Genomic DNA, 20414 nt, shown 5'->3' on the forward strand with positions numbered 1-20414 from the left:
CATTGTTTAATTCACCTTTATTCCATGGGAATACCAAGGGAGAGATTTTTGTACCAATCACAATATTTTCTATTTTTATATTTTTTTTTCTAAACAAACTTTCTATAATTTTAAATACTTTTTATATTTTTTCAAATAAAAATTTAAATTTTTCAAAAATAATAACTAAACTGCATCTATATTAAAAAGGTTTAGTAAAGGAAATAAAGGAAACTACATCTAATACATGCTTTTACTTGTATTGATTCAAAATGTATAGTACAATTATATGTTTAATTTTAATGAATTCATAATCTAATTCAAAAATGATTGTAAATGTATATGAGTTTGTTATTAAAAATTATGTAGGTGATGAAATTAACGACGAGTACGTCATCTTCTAAATGTAAAGAGTTTTAAAGATTACTCTTATTATATCTCTAAATGAAATACAGAGAAAACAAAACCCTAATATAGTAGTGTGTTTATCTTTCTACAATTAGAATCATAATCCAAATTATAATTGTTGTTAATCACATTCATATATAAATAATTATAATTTGCATCCTCATAAAATCAAAATATTATTTTAGGATATCTATATAATTTTAACGTAACAATTATATCCTTAGTTATAAATTTAATATTAATCAATTACTCTATAAAGGTAGAGATAGAGAGAGAAAGAGAGAAATAAATGTGCATTCAATGTGTCCCTACCTCTTACCTTCGATTCCTATTTATAGTTTTTCTTATGGGTCAATGATTAGTGGAAACTTAATCAAGGCCCAATCACAGGCCTGTTAAGATTAATTTAGCTTTACCTTAATCTCGAATGCTTGATACCTTAGCTTGTGAACCTTGTCGGCCGTCGTGACCGGCTATGATTGTTGACAGTCATGCAGACGCTACGGCAAAGTGAGGTTCGCCGCCTTGGTCATACGTTTCGTCGCAGGTTTTTTGGAGAACTCGCGCTGGCGAGGCTTCATGAGAATTCTTCAAGATCTGAGGTTACGTCCAGCCGCCTAGGCCGGACCCCACCAGGGTGTTTCCTTGGGCCGAATCGTGTCGACCGTCCTAACTTGGGGCCTTGGCTGTTCTCTTAGGTCATACATTTCGTCTCTCAGAATTTCTTCAAAGACTGGTCCCGACCGCCACAACCGGGTTCCTTATTGTTTCTTCAGGTTTTGGTGTGGCGGTCGTCCCAACTCTTACTCGGCCGTCCGCCTTACCCCTCACATTACAGTATCAAATGATTCTTGTTGTAGATATAGAAACTCTTATATTAGAATAACATAATTATATAAGTAAATTTTGAGTTATAACAGCAAAATCATCAAATTGGATATATATATATATTGAAATTCTACATCTTTATAGTTCCTTCCAAACTCAAACGGTCTGAAAGAAAACTGAATGTATGTTCAATAAATTATTTATTTATTTAATAGTTGAAATGGATAATTAAATTGATAATTTTGTATGAATTGAATTACATATTTAACATGAAAGATTAGAATTACTGAAAATAACAAGTCTCAAGTTTATCCAATACCGTCAATCAATGCTCGTACTTCATCAATCAATACATCATTATCAAACCACCTTAAATAAATCAGATTAAATAATCCACTGCGTGTTTAACAAGTAAAACATTTAATACTGATTATATATAAATTATATTAAAAACATAAATACCATATACAATTTGAATATCTTAATCGTTTGACCTGAGTTTTAAGGTAAGTTTAAACACATGTTTGGATTGGATTAGGTGAATAAATAAAATTATATAAATAAAATAGAATAAAACGAATAGCTGTATCGAATTCAAATAATAAATTAGAATTTTATGAATTTAAATAATAAACTAAACTTTTATGTATATATGATTCAATGTGAAAATGGTGTTTTAACATTTATAAATTTGTAAATAATTTTGGATTTTATTTTATTATTATGATAACTTTTTGCTAAAATTTAATAGTAATGTATATAGAAACGTAATTCGTCGTAATAATAATTATTAAAATCATACGTAATTTTTGTTAGGCCAAAGATTTATTATATTCATTTTATTTATTCAAAATAATTTTCTTTAATATAGATCCAGAATCCTGATAACTCATTCAAATTAATTTGTAATTTAACCAACTCAATAAATTAAATAATTAGATATAAATTTTAAAATATTAAATTCAAATCTCACTATATCGATGATGTTGGGTCAAAGGAACTGATGCTTAAGCTTATTAGTTATTATTTTCAATGACAAATAATAATTCGTGTCAAAATTAAATTAAAAAAAAATAGAAAGTACGTTGTAAATATGGAGGTTATATGTAAAAAAATAAATTATTTATTCCGTAAAAAAATGTAGTTTTTTAAATTAATAAATAATATTTTTAAGAAGTGATTTATTGTCATTTTCTCTCCTAAGGTTTTTAACAAAAAAATATTTATATTTGAAAAAATATACTTTATAAAAGTGAAAACGTACACAATAATATAAATAGTTTAAATATTAATAAATGATTATATTTATTTATTAAAACTTGAAGAAAAAAATATATCAAAATTTTATAAATAAACTTTAATTTTATGTAAAAATTTAAAAGTTAAAAACATATTTAACCTAATAAATTAATTCACACGTGTTTACTGTAAACTAATTCCATCGAATACCAAATACATTAGATTAAAAGTACCTTTTTATATTATTTAATCATTATTATTTTTTAATTTGACTTAATCTATTTTATCAACTATTCAAATTGATTTATTACAGATGAATTTTAATTTTCAATTAGATTTTTGGCTGTTTTCTTATTATGTCTTTAAATTATTCCACTTTATGGATGGATGTTTTCCATTTGTAGAATTTGAACTTAATGTTTTCAAATAGGAATTAAGTATGAATGACCTCAATTAATTAGTTACTAAAAACCATGACGAATTTTAGGTTTAATTATGTTTTTTAACCTTTAAATTTTGAAATATTTTTTGTGTTCTTTTCTAGTTTAAAAAATTATTTTAAAATATCTTATTTTAAGAAATACAATTTTAGTCCTTCAAGAAATTGAGTATTCAAACTAATTTTGAAAAAAAAAATCATTTTAATCTATGAAATTTGATATTCAATTTAAAAGACAATAAATATTCTAAATAAAATATTTTAAAAAAATTGTATCCTAAATATTTTCTAAAAGACAAGAAATAAAATAAAATAGTGCAATATTTTATTACGAATACTATTTTTAATAAAATTAGGAAGGGAATCAGAGAGATTTATTGAGATATTTTTAACTTTATATAGAATGCTAAATTTGTTTAATAAAAAAAATTCTTTCCTTGTTTTGTTAAAATAATTCATGGTTGGAAATTCTTTGATTGCTGTGTAGATTAATAAGATTTCTTAAGTGAAAGTGAAATCATTATTCTTCATAATAGTTTTATATTTTTAAATCGTTACATGAATAATTAATAAAAAAAGTAGAAATAAAAATTACACACAAAGTTTGGAAATAAGAATCTAATGTACAATAATTATTAAAAACATGAAAAAAGTTTTAAGAGTTTCGTCTTTTAACATTTAATTTTATATTTTAGTTTTTCATGGTAAGTTTAATCTTTCAATAATTTCAGTTCAACTTTTTAATTAAGTATTGATTCAAATTATTTATGATAAAAGAATAATGAATAATATAAAGAATACTACAAACATATTACCTTAAATAATTGTATTACAGCTCTATTTCATTAAACCAAAATAAAAGCATATAGTATTGAAGATTAAACCAATATTATAAATTAATTATTTAAAATATCTTAATTTCACAGTCGTTATTGTCTTAATTTAAATTTAATGAATTTTAAAATTTCACACTCTTTTTAATATTTCTTTAATTATTGCTATAAATATGTATTTTCAAAATAATTTTTTTATTTATTTTTATGTGAGTCTTATTTTATTTATGCCATATCAGCTCAGATTTTACAAGACTCATATGCTCAGAGACATCAAAATAGTTAATAAAAATTAAATTAAACATATAAAATTGAAGATCAAATCAAGATTGCAAATTCTCTGTACATGAAAATTAGTAATAGAAATTGAAGAGACCAAAGTATTAATATAGGTTTTTGAATTTATGTTTTCAAAAGGAAATCAACAGACTGGTCAAAAATTAATTAATTAAAGTCCACCCAATAGTAGCACTATCTTTTTGAAATATAATTTTATTATTTTTATTTCTATTATTATTATTATTATTTCTTTTTTCCCTTATTACAAGTCAGGCGTTAGAAATATGCAAATAGCCGTTTCTTCTTTCTCTCTCTCTCTCTCTCTCTCTCTCTCTGATTTTGTAGAAACGCAGAAACTTTCACAATCATATGATGCTATATAAATCCGTAGCTATAATTTTCCATTGGTAACGTCTGGTGTTTTGCGCACACACTTTGGAAAACACATCATGAAGATGGTTCTCTCTGCCTTCACTCTGTTGGTGCACATTGCTCTGCTTTCAAGACTCTGTTTTGGTGGCGACCCAACGGTTTACACTGAACTTCGCGTCTCCTACACCACTGTTTCCCCTCTGGGTGTTCCTCAACAGGTTCCTTCTTCCTTCTGCTCTTTCTTTCCCATTGAAATTGCGTTGCTTTTTCATCTGGGTCACTGCAAATCATCGAACCCACTTCTTTTCTTAGAAGGGTTCTTTTGGGTTGCTCTTGTTTTCTTTTTCTACTATTTATCAATCGTACGCGTTTACTTGTTTAATTACGATCTCTTTTCAGCTTACGTTTTCATGTGTGTGTTAGTATTCTTTAAACGTGAAACCAGTGTATGGAATTGGGCTTCTGCTAAACTTGAAAATGGGTCAAACTTAGTCTCTGTTTTGTAAACCTTTTTTCTTTTTCTTTTATTTTTGGTTTTACTTCTGTTTTTCTTTCATGCAAAAGTCCCCTGTTTGAAATAGTAAAGATTAAACAAACTAGTATCTTGATGGAATACGTGCTTTACACCATATGAGTGAATATTGAAGCTGGTGGCAGGGTTGAGGTATGGCCCTTGAGGGATTTTTGTTGAGATTTGTGAGATTTTACACACGGTTTCTGAGTCTCTCTTTCCCAGTTTTTACTTTTCTATTATTTTGTCCTTTCCATTCAGTTCTTCAATTTCCTATTTCATTTCATCTAAGTTAATTTTTTTGGTAATTTTATTCAGGGTAAAATATATTCTAGGGCTCTCAATTTTCCAGTCAAAATTTGTTAGAGTTCCCTATAATTTGAAAACTAAGATTTTGGTTGTGTCTTTTATAGTTGATGAATTTTCCTTGCCAGAACTTTGTCAGTGAGATTGGAATTGACCAAATGTCAAATGTACAAGGACCAAAATCATTCTTTTTACGTATTAGGAATAAGACCATTTTTGACCGGAAACTGAGGAGCCTAAAACACATATTTCCCTTTTGCTTTAGTTAATTTTACTTCAAGTATAATATTTAGATAAAAATTTGGCTGATTTCAGTGTTGGAAAAATATGATCACAGGTCATAGCTATCGACGGGAAGTTTCCCGGACCTCTCATCAATGTTACAACCAATAACCATGTAATTGTGAATGTGTACAATGGATTGGATGAAGAACTTCTGATGACATGGTTGGTTCCAGTGTTATATTATGTTACTTTTCACTTTCTTTATCATCTGTGTGCTTTATAATTCGACAAATTTGTGACTGATGATTATGGTAGGCCGGGGGTTCAAATGCGGCGAAATTCATGGCAAGATGGAGTCCTTGGCACAAATTGTCCAATTCCTTCCAAATGGAATTGGACGTACCAATTCCAAGTCAAGGATCAAATTGGAAGTTTCTTTTACTTCCCTTCTCTTAATTTCCAAAGAGCCTCTGGTGGCTTTGGTCCCTTTGTTATCAATAATAGGGAAGTCATCCCAATTCCTTTTGCACAGCCAGATGGAGATATTTTCATTATCATTGGTGATTGGTATACTCAGAACCACACGGTTAGTCATTGGCTTATGCTAAATGTTTCTTTTCTGTATACGGGAGATGGAGTGCGTTGTAATTATTTTTCCAATTCCTATTATGCATTCTTTTTGAAAGTGTAGGCCCTTAGAGCAACACTTGATGGTGGAAAAGACCTAGGGATACCAGATGGTGTTCTCATTAATGGGAAGGGACCCTTCCAGTACAACACTACTCTTGTTCCTAGTGGTATTGATTATGAAAAAATCACAGTTGATCCAGGTAATTTAATCTTCCCTTCTATTTAGTGAATGAGCTTTTATATTTAACCTCAAAGGTATCATTAAGGTCACCATTGAAACCTGTGACCTTCTCTCTCTCTCTCTCTCTCTCTCTCTCTCTCTCTCTCTCTCTCTCTCTCCTTATTTTCAAGACCTTTTCAGTTTGCATTTGTCATCTTAACCATTTCCTTTTAATGTATACTTACTATTGGAGAATTTGGTCTTCCATTGCTTCCACCTGTTACATTGTTTACTTACAATTCTGTCCTCTTTGTAACATTATTTGCACGGTCTCAATAGGATAATACGTTAATATGTATGACCATTTCCTGTTTTTGATTGCTGAATGATTTCTGTTAGCACAGGAAATGTATGTTTTTGCTTCCTTTTTCTTATACTGTACTGTAGTAGTTTAGCACAGGAAGATAGCCATATTGCATCTACTAATGACTTTGGAGGCTATTGTGATTAATGCTGTGGTATAGCATGGTAATATAGATCGGCCTTTGCTGGCTTCGCGTGTTTCTTAAAATCCATTTCAAGTTATTTTTCCCCTTTAAATGTTACCATTGCTTTTTCATCTAGAAATTATCTTCATAGTAGTGGAACGTTTGAGTATTGACTGAAAGTGCAAATGTACATGGCAGGCAAGACTTACCGAATTCGTGTCCACAATGTGGGGATCTCAACTTCTTTGAATTTCCGAATTCAAAATCATAATCTACTGTTGGTGGAGACAGAGGGGCATTACACAACTCAATCAAATTTTACCAATTTCGATATTCATGCTGGCCAGTCTTACTCTTTTCTGCTTTCTACTGACCAGAATGCAAGTACGGACTACTATATTGTTGCGAGTGCCAGGTTTGTGAATGAGTCTTTGTGGCAGAAAGTTACTGGTGTTGCAATTTTACACTATTCAAATTCCAAGGGTCCAGCAAGCGGTCCTCTGCCTCCCCCACCAGATGATTTTTATGACAAGACTGCTTCGATGAACCAAGCAAGAAGTGTCAGGTTTGTCATTCAGAATTTGATATCATAGAGAATTTAATCACAGTGAATGCAGCTAATATTGCGTTATCCTTTGATCTATTTGTCCTTTGGTTCATCTGATATTCCATATAAAGTAAACACATTTCATTCTGTTATATTGTATTCAATCTAAATGAACTGATTCCTCAGCAAACGGATTGAAAATTGATCGTGATAGTCATTGTCAATGAGGCTAACGTGTCATCAAATTCTTCCACTACTAAAACATTTTTATGAAAGATTATGACAAGTTTAAAGGACATAAACAACAGTTTCTGTATTTTGTTTATTATTTATGTTTTCACACAGTTGTGTATGAACTGAATCTTTCATGTTCTGTTGAGCAGGCAAAATACATCTGCCAGTGGTGCTCGTCCAAACCCTCAAGGATCCTTTCGGTATGGCTCCATCAATATAACTGATACTTATGTGTTAAAGGTTACGTCACTGGTGCCGATTAATGGTACAAATCGGGCAGCTATTAATGGAATCTCATTTCTCAAGCCTGACCTTCCATTCCGGCTTGCTGACAAAAATGACTTAAGAGGAATATATAAACTTGATTTTCCCAGCAAGCCAATGAACAGAACACCAAAAATTGACAGATCAATTATCAATGCTACGTACAAGGGCTTCATTGAGGTTATATTGCAAAACAATGACTCCTCTATTCAAAACTTTCATCTGGATGGCTACTCCTTTTTTGTAGTTGGGTGAGAATCTCTTTTCCTTCCTTTTGTTCTTGAAGTACACAATATTGTCTGTGGTCACAGTTCATAACATTTTTTGTTGAATCAAGGATGGACTACGGTGATTGGACAGACAATTCTAGAGGTTCTTATAACAAGTGGGATGCAATATCTCGCTGCACAACTCAGGTAAGAAATTGCCACTGTAAATGTAAAAGGGTGATATGATGGGATTGGACTATTTCTACAGTGAAGTTGTTTTTCATGTATTTTTCCAATGCTCATGAAAACTAGAAGCTTTAATGCTTATAATACTTTGTAAGAGAGTGATAATATAATTGTATATCTAATCAATAAGTTGCATTTTGGAAGTGTTAAATGTTTCAAGTTTTTCATACGGAGAATGAATTCTATGTTAATGGTTCTTTGTTGGCATTGGACAGGTTTTTCCTGGAGGATGGACAGCGATCCTGATATCCCTTGACAACGTTGGATCATGGAACCTGAGAGCAGAAAACCTGGACAGGTGGTACCTAGGCCAAGAAACCTATCTTAGGATAATCAATCCAGAAGAAAATGGTGATACTGAGATGGCTGCACCAGATAATGTTCTATATTGTGGTGCCCTCAAGTACAAGCAGAAGTACACCATATTTCTCATGCTGCATTGACATTCTTTTACTACCTTTTGTCTTCTCTTCTTAAATGTACTTTGTCTTTACCTGCAGGTCCAATTCTAAATTTTCTGCAGCTTCTACTTTGGGGCATAGCTTGAACCTTTTCACAGTGCTTCTGGGAATTTTTTCTGCTGTGATTTTTCTCATCCAAGCTAGCTAAGATTCTGTTCTTATGCTCTGTTGACATTTTTATAATTCCCAACATGTAGCTATAGAATTGTGAAAAGGATGGAGGATTACTAATTTCTTGTCTAAAGAAAGTTCAAATGTTTTTGTTTAGCTTAAGTCATGCTTTATACACATTTTCTTTGTTTAGATGGTTATCACCAAAAGCTCATTTCAAGGCTACTTGGATTTTGTCAGTTTCAAATTTCAATCCATGCTATATAATTCTGTCATCCAGTGTACTCAAATTTGGGTGCATTTTAATTCTTTGTTTACAAAATGTATTTTCTTAATGAGACATTTTATCACATGACAACATGAAGTAGATTTGAGGCTTTGTTGGAATTAAACAGATTGATCATTGTATAATTCTGTATCAGGCTTTTGTTCATTTTTGCTATAACTATTTTTAATAAATAATTAGTTACGGATAAATAATTTATATATATATATATATATATATATATATATATATATATATATATATATATATATATATATATATATAGTTGAATGTAACAAGCATTCTTAGAGGTCCACCTAGGACATGGTTACAAGTGCATACATATATCATGGAACAGTTTCATAATTGTTCATTCATTTTGTCTTTGTCTCCTTGTGGCTCAACAACTATGTTGAAAATTTGAATGTCCTTATAGCTGCATTTCCCAATGCACCTTCATTTATTGCTCACCATAATTACTACCCACTCTCTTAATTTTTAATTCTTGATTTCTTTCAATTTCTTTTTTAAGTTGAAAATTATATTACCTTTCAAGAATTTCAACAGAATTAAAGTATTTCTTTTATGATCTATAATTCTGTGCTTGAATGTATTAATTCAATAATATAAATATAATCTTTTGGTAAACTAATTATTTATTGGAACGTAAAAGTCTTTCTGTAATATCTCAAATAACATTTTCATATTACAATCATGAAAAGAAATTTATTTTCATTTCAATGGGGAAATCAAATTTAGGATATTTTTTAGTGGATGGAAAAAATTGTTAGTTTGTTATAAACCGATATTGTATGAAAAAAAAAGAGATATTTATTGCAGAAAAATAAAGATAAGTGATATTCACTATAGAAAAGAACATTAAAATGATAAAAAAAGGTATTATTAGAAAAAAAATTAAAAAATTATTAAAAGCATATTAAGTAATAGATGAAGTATAATTTATTACATTATTAATAAACTTATATAAAATATAGATTTAATCAATCTAATAATTTATATAATTATATTTTATTTTGATTATGGGTATAGTTTCTTTTTATAAAAAATAAACAACAACAAGAAAATATATTATAGCATTTTCGTTTGTGTTATGGACAGTGTTATGAATTCTCAAATAATTTTAATTTTATACAAACATTTTAAGACATAATTTATAAGACCAACCACACTATAAATAGTAGATGAAGATTTATTAATATGAATTGATTTTTAAATTCAATTAAAATTAATTTACGTATCTTTCACCCATGCTTTTCTTTATTCTTTGTCATGATAATGTAACAAATCGAGTGATTCAATTCTCTTTCTTTTCATATGCGTTAACATTAAAATTTTTGGAACACCAACTAAGAATGTTCCAAATGGCACAACAATGTCCTCCAAATTCTCTACAATATTATGAAAATAACAACACTTGATACAGGATTTTGGTGAAAGTTAAAGATCCTTGATTGATATAAGATGAAAAATATATTTTGACACAGATAAAATTTTTATATTTATTTTACAGTATCCTATCTTACTTTTTACTCTCTTTTTTCTTAAAAAAATACATATTTTATTTTACACTTTTATAACTATTTTACTCTTGTCTTATATGTCAAACGAATTTAAAATGTGTCATGGTAATTTTACTCATGCCTCACAATGCTACGTTACATTCCATGTCAAATATTCACAATGATTTGATCCTTATATTAACTTAGTAATATAGTTAGGAACGATAAAAAAGGTCAAACACAATGAATTAATCTAATCATAAAAGATAGGTCGGAATGACTTCTTTAACCCAGCATACTGATATAATTAATCTTGTCCAGTCCAATAAACCAACATTTTAATAGGTAGAATTATAAAAATTAACTCTTATTAAAGAACAAACTAATATGATCTGATCTATTTTTTATTATAGTCAAAGTTAAATCAAGTTTAAATGAGTAAAACTGACCTATTTTCTTACTCTTAAATATAATCCAATGCATATAATAAATCTTTCAAGGTTATAAGTATATGATTTATATATAATGTTGATGATGGCTCTAATAATTTGCTTACATGATTAGGTGGTACATGAATAAGCAGAGAACAAAGTTGTAGTTTGAAGCTTAGAAAATGTATGGTTGATGTTTTGCTTGCCTTGTAAACCTCCAAGAGATTTTATATAAAGCATATGATTACAACACTTGTTTGTATATATTGCGAGACTTGGCAGCAAAGCATGTGTTACCAAATTTTATTATTCTTACTAACACAACAGTTTTACACCATCTTTTAAATTATTGGTAATTTTTTTAAATAATTATATATCCTGTAAATTTGTAGTACATTCAACTATTTTATTACATGGGTTATCTTATTATTTAATTTCCCTTATAGTAAGATGTATTAAAAAAAAAAATAGTGTTGCTTGATACTCGACCAACAAATGTAACTAATAATTATACCTTTTCTTTTATCTTTGCTGCCAAGGAAAGGAAACACGCAGTACAAGGATGTGACCACATGCTCAGGTAAAGATAAATTATTAATAATTCACTGAAATATTTCGTATTTAATATCTATCAGAAATTCTGTTATATTTCCAAATTATGCATCTTTTCTTGTGATTTCGTTTTTTATCTATTATTTTCAAAGTTTTAATTGATGTAAAAAATATAAAATTGTGAGATCAGTTCTTCATTAATGTAAAAAATATATATATCATAATTGGTTTTCACTTTTACGTAAATAAATACACCATAAAATAACACTTTTTTGTGTGACTATATTATAGAAGTTGGACGTACTACATTGATTTAGTTTATAATTGTTGCGAATAGGTCACTTTTTTACAACAATTTTGATAAATAATTGATATAAAACGCCATCTTTTAATAATAATTGTTTGATTTATTGTAGATATCTATTTATACAAGGGAAAATGTTGTACTTGGCTAAATAAACTTAAGAAATATAATTTTTTTTTTCAGATAAAATCAATTTGAAAATTTCCTTTAAATCAATTCTAAAATAGAAAGTATACTACGAAATAATAAGATATGGGTAGAGTTAGGCATGGTAATTCTCCAAAAATTACGTTATTATATTACAAGAATGATGAAATCAAAATTCACTCTAGCTGTATGAAGTAAGTACTCTAAATTAAAAAATAAATTGTCAATAAATCCTAAAAAAATAAAAAATTATAGAAAATTGTCGCTTTGAACTAGGTTTCAACACTCCCCATTAAATAATAAAAACATTTATTCCTTATTAGAGACAAGGACAAAATAAAATACAAATAAAGAAGGTAAATAATCAATAAGTTGTTAAAATTTAAAATAATATTACCAACATAAAAAAAGATAAAGAATATTCATTTATTCTATAACTATTTGATTTGAATTTAAAATACAAACATAACATCATCTTAGTGGCTAGAGCCATCTTCTTAAACCACACAATAACTACAAATTCTGCAAAGCTTATCTCTCATGGGATATATGATCATATATTCTACTGATTATTTTTCTATTCCAATAAATTTCAACTTTCTGCTAGCAAGAGGTGAAGCCAAAGAGTTCACATGCACTAGCTTTAATGTCATGTATTTCATTTCACTTATTATGTACAAGAAATTGTAATTTTTTTTTTTTGGATTTTCTGATATTAACTAATAGTACCCTATTAATAGTATAAACTCAAAATCAATTAAAGCAGCACTATTTCCACATGTCAATTGGACAGCTTGAGTTTGAAGTTGAAGCATTTTCAGGCATCATTTCCTCCTTGTCCATGTCTCCCAGCTGTTCAATGCTGCTATTGTTCTTCACATGAAACATGTTGTTGTTGGTGGCTGTGTTTGAGAAACTGTTCTCTTTGGGTGCATCTTCCTGACTGAGCTGTGAAGCAACATACTTGTCGAGAGCTCTCCAATCAGCCACTTGTTCATTGGCATTGTTTCCAAACACTGCCTGAAAATTCTGTTGCTGCATGATTGAGTGTTGAACTTGATGCATGACATGGTTTTGTTCTACTACAGCATATGGTGTGATTGAGTTGGAGGCAGCAGATTGAAGCAGTTTTTGATTCTCCAATGGAAGCTGGAGAGGCAAATGGTATGGAAAATCTAGCTCTTTCTTGCATGGATATGGAAACTGGTAGGGCAAATTATTAGGTTGAGAGCTTTGCTTTGGTGAATCCATGTCTTGCATGAAAGAGACTTGCTCATCATACCAACAGGGAGAATCATGCTCACTCAGTTTACGCATGGTTGTTAGTCTCTTTTTGAATACTCTACACACAACCCATCCTTCTTCCTGCTTTAAACCATATCAGATTTATTCCTTTTTTTTTTCAATTCAATCATAAAAAATCTTTGTACTCAAATCAGACAAAAACTACATTCAGTTACAAAGTCACCAAGAAAACAAGAAAAAGTTATGGCTTAAGAGTTACAAAAGCTAACACAGTATCAGAATAATTATACTTACTTCCATAAATCCACATACTTAAGTGCTTTTGGAAATGTGATTTCAGAATAACTTTTTTTGAAGTTTATGAATGTTTTTGGATATAAAGTTGGAAAAGTTGAGTCTGTTATTATTTGAGAAAAAAAAAAAAACTTTGTATTCTCAGTAGAGAAACTCTTGAAAGCACTTCTATTTTGAATCCAATCACACCCTATATGTTTATCATAAAGTTTTCTACACATATATTCCAGTTAAAGAAATCTTATAAAAGAAATAAGCATGACATACAGACATCATACATGAGCACTCAACATGTGCAATCAAGTGCAATAGTTTTGTCTGATACATGCACCAACTCATATAAAAAATAAACTGAAAAATGAAAAAAGAAGAAGCAATGCATGATTAAGTTTTATTGAACAAAACTAAATCATGAGAAGAATAGCTTCTTTCTCTCTAGTCATATGAATATAATAATTTCTGAAACTTGCCTGTGGTGTGCCATTTTCATCTGTTTCAAGTCGATACTCGTGCATGATCCAATCTGATTTTTGTCCATTGGGTGCTCGACCTTTGTAAAAGACTAAGGTTTTCCTCATTCCTATCAAGTCATGCTTTGAATAGATAGCTTTGTCTCTTCCAGTTGCTTTCCAAAACCCTGCTGCAGTTGCTCTATTTGTGCGAGTTCCTGTTGGATACTTCTTATCTTTATGGCTAAAGAAGTACCATTCGTTCTGTTCTTCTGTTCCTATTCTGCAAAGCTCTTCATATTTTCAAAACACCAAATTATCAGTGACTTTCTTGTTAAGTTTTAATTCCACAATCCAATTTTACTGTTACCTTGAAGATCCCATGGCTCAATTTTATATAGGTCAACATCTTTTATGACATCTAGGTCAATCCTTCTTGAGGTAACTTTCTTCCTCAGATAGTAGTCAACAAGTTCCTCATCAGTGGGGTGGAACCTAAAACCGGGAGGAACATGAGAAAAACTATTCATGTTCTCCCTCTTTCACTTTGATCCCTGCATGAACACAATACATATATTTTAGAATAATTTAAATGTAAGTATAAGTTTCATGTTTGATAAAAATAACAAAGTTAAATACCATGTAATAGAAAAGATCCATATATCTAATCACTCTAGATTTTGGGTTAAAAGTAAGCCAATCTTCTATATGCATTGTATTAATATCACACACACACACACACACACACACACATATATATATATATATATATATATATATATATATATATATATATATATATATAATTTCTCCAAGTATATACATGTATATGCTTGGCTTTCAATCCACATTTTCTGCAAGTTGATTATAAATATAGTACCATAAAAACAATAGAACAATTGGCACGAGAGAAATTGTATATGTTTATGAAAAGCCAACACAATTGATCATGCAGATATATATAGTGTTCTACTATCTTTAAACATAAGCTTTTGTGTTGTTCTAAGTAAATAAATCTAACAAAGGGTAAGAAATGCATGCAGAAGGTTTAAAACCTCTAAGTCCAATCATTAATAAAATTGATCAATAGTAGACACTTACTTAAGAACTAATGCATATGAATAAAAAAGAGTGCACTCCGAAGTTTATTAATTTCTCAACTTGATCTTTGTCTAATAATGTTTTCTTTCTAATACAGTTTTGTAGGATCCATAATTAGAAGTCAGAACCAGTTAAAAATTGCTTTGAAATATTTTAACATAACATCTAATTTATAAGTTTTATGCAGATCTAGACTCTGCTAGCAGCTTAATGACAGATGTGACAGATAAACTGAATGATCAACATTAGGGTTTCTGGAAGCATGCAGAGGATAATTTTTTAACCTAATTCAGCATGAAGGACATGACAAAATAAAATTCTTTCCATAATTTCGTTTATCTTTCTAACATAAGGTTTTACTTTTTACTCCTACAGTTGTCTTCTTTTGAGAAATTATATTTTCATATCACTTGCTTTCATAAAGAATTTTTACATGCATCATAAAATAAATATTGCATTTTTATCTCATAAAATATTCTTTTTTTGTTTGAAAGCATATCTAAGATTAGTAACAATAGTTAGAGATAACTAAGCTTAAATATATCAATGTTTCCTTAGCATAAAATGAAAGTATATTTCCTCATTTTCTTGTGTGCAATTACAATCTAGCTAGCTAGTTATGCAAAAGATTAGCCTAAAAAAGTTAAATTATGCAACACAGATGAGGAACACCATTATTTCTAATCAGAGATGTCTAGGAATAATTAACATAAAAGAGTAGAAACAGAAGAATAGAATAATTGTTGGGTCTATAAAAAAAAATTCCCTAATTCACAAGGTGAGAGTAGGGAGTAGCACTTTTCTCCATGACAGTATTTAATAAAGAATGTGAAAATGTTGGAACTGGTGGAGTTCAACAAAACATGTGATCCAAATTTGATTCTTGTTATAGAAATATATAGATACAGATAGATATAGATAGATGTAGAAAAAAGCATGGATGGCCATGATTATCATGCATGTGAAATGCCTACATAGTCAGCAGACATGCCTCAATAGACATGCACGATCCACTACACAATAAGAGAACACACAAGTGATTGTCACTCATTGTGATTCCCACTAATTCATAATCCATGCTCCCAAACCCTCATAAAGAAAATGGAGATTCAAAACTCAAAAACGAATTAATCACAGTCTTTTCTTCAACCACAGACACCAGAAGTTCTAAATCTGCAAAACATGTATCTATTTGCAGCACAAACATGTAAGTATATGTGCACAGCAATAAAGCAATATACATAGGTATGTGCACCATATATTAAGAAGTAAGGTGAAAGAGAAAACAGAAAACAGAAATCAGAAAGAGGGTGTGAAAGATCTCAGATCAAGCAACAGATGAAAATATCTACCTTGATTATATTTCTCTCTTGGAAGCAGCAGATCAAGTGGTGCAGTACAAAATCTTCCACCAAAGATGAGAAAGTTTCTCAGAAAATTGAATTGGCCTTTGACAGTGAATACATATATATATGATGCAAGTTAACCAAACTGATATATGTATATATATATAACACAGTAGATTTTGTATGCAGCAAGTTAGTAGTAAGAAGAAAAGGGTGAGAAAGAAAGAGGCAGAAGAAAGGTGAGGGTGAAGAGTGGAAGTAGAAAATGGTGAAGGAAAGAAAAAGCAAGTGATGAAGTATATATATATATATATATAGTTGTTGTTGTTGGATTATTGGATTGTTTGGATTGTTTTCTCTTAAAGAATAGAAAGTGTGAGATCAGATAGATCTCATTGTCAGGGAGAGCTGAATTGGTGGGAAAGCTTTGAGAGGAAAAATGGCAGACTAAGAAGAGAAGAGAAGAGAAGAGAAGAAAGGAAAGGAAAAGAGTCTCTGTGCTGCCACCTCTACCAGCAACCGATAGAGACACAACCAATTAACAAAGAGTGAAGAATGCAACAAAAGGAAAACTCTCTCAAAAGGGTTTTTCTTTCTGTCTATTTATCAGATTTCTGCAGCAACAAGTTTCACTATTTCTGAATTTCTCTCAGAGGCAAAGTGCAAAATGCTGAAGGAACTAATGCTTCAGACCAAACGCCAATTTAAACATGCCAAAATTCAATTCATATAAACTTTTTACACCTTAGTTTCTTGAGAGTGATGTCATATATAACTATATCTATCTCTTAAACCATTCATTAACACTTATTATTCTCCCAATCTTTCTTTTTCTATTACATCATATCACATGTTTGTATTTGCACTTTTTTTCTTTTCCAAAATGTTTGAGTTTAGTGTTACCAAACCTTTTTCCTTTTTTCTTATGCAGAAAGAAGCTTATCTTGAATATCATAAAGCTTTTTTTATAAATTTAAAAATTGTTAAAAGATACATTTTCCAAAAAAAATTAATCTGCTTGTGAGCAGTGTTGACGTAATGAAACAGCTTCCAGACTCTGAGGGAAAAAAAAAAAAAAAGTAAAAGTGAATTAATTGTGACAGAAATGAGGAATGGTGGCCCCTCCTATGGTCGGAGTGTGTTCATAGACCCTACCATTTCCAGAATCTTGTTCAATTCTAAACTGTGATGACAGTGTTGTGATGATGATACTGAGAATGATGGAAAAGCTAGCTTCTGTTGTTCATGTCTCTTTCTAATTAATTCTGCATAAGTGATGGTTGTTCGACATATAATTAGGTTAATGATACAACATTTGCACACCACATACCTAATTTTTCAAGGCAGAATTATTAATCATTATCTTCGGAAAAAGTGAAAATCTTAAACCCATAATTATTTAACTTGTAGTGAGACAAAAGTAATAGATGAATGCAATACTTTAAAGTTAGTAATTAAGTCTACTCATACTTTCAAATTGTAGCTCAGTACGTAATCCACATCTAATGTAACTCATATATATATATATGGGGTTTGCTAACTTGCGTACGTCTGATTTTCAGTTGGTACATTTTAGTAATGTGTACCGGGTTTCAGTAGACAAAAATACCCTTATATAATGAATTCTAAGTTTTAAAGTTAAGGGTATTTTAATAATTTTCATTCTCAAAATTAAAAAATAAAAAAAGAAACTCCCTAAACCCTTACCCACCTCTCTCATCCCTCTCAACCCTTTCTCTTTCATCTCTTTCACTCCAACCTTTTNTTTTCTCTGTCATCCTTACTCTAGCCTCAATTGAAAAAAAAATCAGAAATACTTGCCTTACTTTAATAATTTTCATTCTCAAAACTAAAAAAAGAAACCCCAAACCCTTACTCATCTCCTTCATCCCTCTCAATCCTTTCTCCTTCATCTCTCTCTTACTCAAACATTTTCTCTGTCATATCTGCAATAGCCCCAACTAAAAAAACACTCATTATTAAATAAAATGGTTAGAGAAAAAAAATACTTACATAAATAAAAAAATTAAAGCACCTAATATTTTCTTTATATAATTTTAAATAAAATTTCAAGATTTAGAATTTTTATTNTTTGATTTTATCGTTGAGAATTTTATTGTATTTTGATTTGTTTTTTCTTTAGTAAAGGAAAATAAGTTAATGAATTTCTACCAAAAAAAATTAAATGGTCAGGAAGCAATGTTATGTAGTAGTCTTAGAATGTAAATGAAGGATANTCATAAGTCTTTGTGTAAACTTTTTTCGGAAGGTGAATATGTCAATGACTCAACTCTTTACAAAAGTAAATTGTTTAATAATGAGTGTTTTTTTTAGTTGGGNCTAGTGCAGAGATGACGNAGAAAATGTTTGAGTGAGAGAGATGAAGGAGAGAGGGTTGAGAGGAATGAAAGAGATAAGGGTTTGGGTTTCTTTTTTTAATTTTGAGAATGAAAAATATTAAAATAAGGGAAGTATTTCTGATTTTTTTTCAATTGGGATTAGAGTTAGAGTAAAGATGACAGAGAAAAGAAAAGGTTGGAGTGAAAGAAATAAAAGAGGAAGGGTTGAGAGGAATGAGAGAGGTGTGTAAGGGTTTGGGAGTTTCTTTTTTTTTAATTTTAGTTATTAATTTTGAGAATGAAAATTATTAAAATACCCTTAACCTTAAAACTTAGAATTCATGATATATAAGGATATTTTTGTCTACTGAATCCCGGTACACATTGCTAAAATGTACCAACTGAAAAACAGAGGTACGCAAGTTAGCAAACCCATATATTCAATTGTTTCAACACAAATATTATATGTTTGAAGGCTTTATAGAGTTTTTTTTTTAAACTCAAATTTCTTTCATACATAGGTCTTTGTTTATTGTTTAAAATTATATTTAAAAAACTATTAGCTTGAATGTTTTAAAAAATTATGTATTTCATGTAAAAAAAATAAATAAATTTGACGTTATTGAAGGCATTTATTTATTATTTTGTTATTATTATATAGACTCTTTGCATTATTATTTTGTTAAAATTTAGGTTTGTTATGTGTAAAAATACTTTGGAGTATTTTTTTAGTAAGTTTTTACTTTTGTATTGAATGCAATTAAAAGTGAAATTAACACCATTTAAAAGTATTAAGTGTCAAAATTTAAATATGTATATATCAAAGTTTGGAATATTTTCTACTTCGACATCTTTTTGGTTTTGACATATGACATTTCCAAACTAAATAATTTAGATTTTGACAGATAACACTTTCAACTGATAACATGAATTTAACGAAAGAAACAAGAGAGTGTCAATTGAATAAAACAAATATAAGACCCAAACAAATAAAAGAATTAAATGTAAAAATTAAATTACTAATTAGACCTTTAAATAAGTTCTATTTATGTTTTTATTTACTAGAATATATCAATTGTACGTATGACTTTTCAAAATGGTATTTGTTTTTGTTTAACTTATCAAAATTTTATGTAAGACAAATCGTTTCTTCAATTAATTTTTTACATGTTTTTATTTTTAAGATCTATTTGACTTAATTTTAAGCATTTTTTATTTGCTTAGATATTTTATATTACATTTAAATTTTACAACATAGATATTCTAACATTGGATAATAATTTAATTGTTAATATTTTCCTATACAAATACAAATATTTTAATATTTACAAGTGATTTAAATATTTAATATGTATTTAATAAATATATACATTCTAATATTCTAAAATATTTAATTGTTATAAAAATTATTATCTTATAAATAATATGGCATGCGGTTTTATTGGTTAAAAATTGAGTCATGTAAAGAAAGTTGAGTTAGATCAAGTCGAAGGTCAAGTTCAGTTTGTTCGATCAAAAATTTATTTAAGTTGGTTTCGGTCGAAGGTCGAACTAGTCGGTCCAAGCCGAAGGGGGTGTTGAATCGACTTAGGCAAAAGGCTCAAGCGAAGTCGACTTGAATCAAAAGTCCAACACTTTCAATCTTAGTTAAA

The 20414-nt window shown here is 29.2% G+C and overlaps 2 protein-coding genes across 2 annotated transcripts; one reads left to right on the forward strand and one right to left on the reverse strand.

Annotated features, from left to right (window-relative positions):
* The first annotated feature begins 4314 nt into the window (after positions 1 to 4314).
* Positions 4315 to 9008, forward strand: LOC106760861 (monocopper oxidase-like protein SKS1). Its single transcript, XM_014644297.2, has 9 exons — positions 4315 to 4595; positions 5532 to 5641; positions 5735 to 6005; positions 6111 to 6249; positions 6896 to 7262; positions 7628 to 7993; positions 8080 to 8158; positions 8413 to 8612; positions 8698 to 9008. Exons 1-9 carry the CDS (start codon positions 4455 to 4457, stop codon positions 8804 to 8806), a joined length of 1782 nt encoding a protein of 593 aa, XP_014499783.1. The 5' UTR covers positions 4315 to 4454; the 3' UTR covers positions 8807 to 9008.
* Positions 9009 to 12439: 3431 nt separating this feature from the next.
* On the reverse strand, positions 12440 to 17070 carry LOC106761329 (NAC domain-containing protein 7). Its single transcript, XM_014644869.2, has 4 exons — positions 16430 to 17070; positions 14347 to 14530; positions 13998 to 14269; positions 12440 to 13353 (listed from the first exon to the last, which is right to left on the reverse strand). The coding sequence occupies exons 2-4, from the start codon at positions 14504 to 14506 to the stop codon at positions 12757 to 12759; spliced, it is 1029 nt and encodes a 342-aa protein (XP_014500355.1). The 5' UTR covers positions 14507 to 14530; positions 16430 to 17070; the 3' UTR covers positions 12440 to 12756.
* Positions 17071 to 20414: the final 3344 nt, after the last annotated feature.

The sequence above is a fragment of the Vigna radiata genome, chromosome 5, assembly GCF_000741045.1.
Source record: "Vigna radiata var. radiata cultivar VC1973A chromosome 5, Vradiata_ver6, whole genome shotgun sequence".
NCBI classification, from domain to species: domain Eukaryota; kingdom Viridiplantae; phylum Streptophyta; class Magnoliopsida; order Fabales; family Fabaceae; genus Vigna; species Vigna radiata.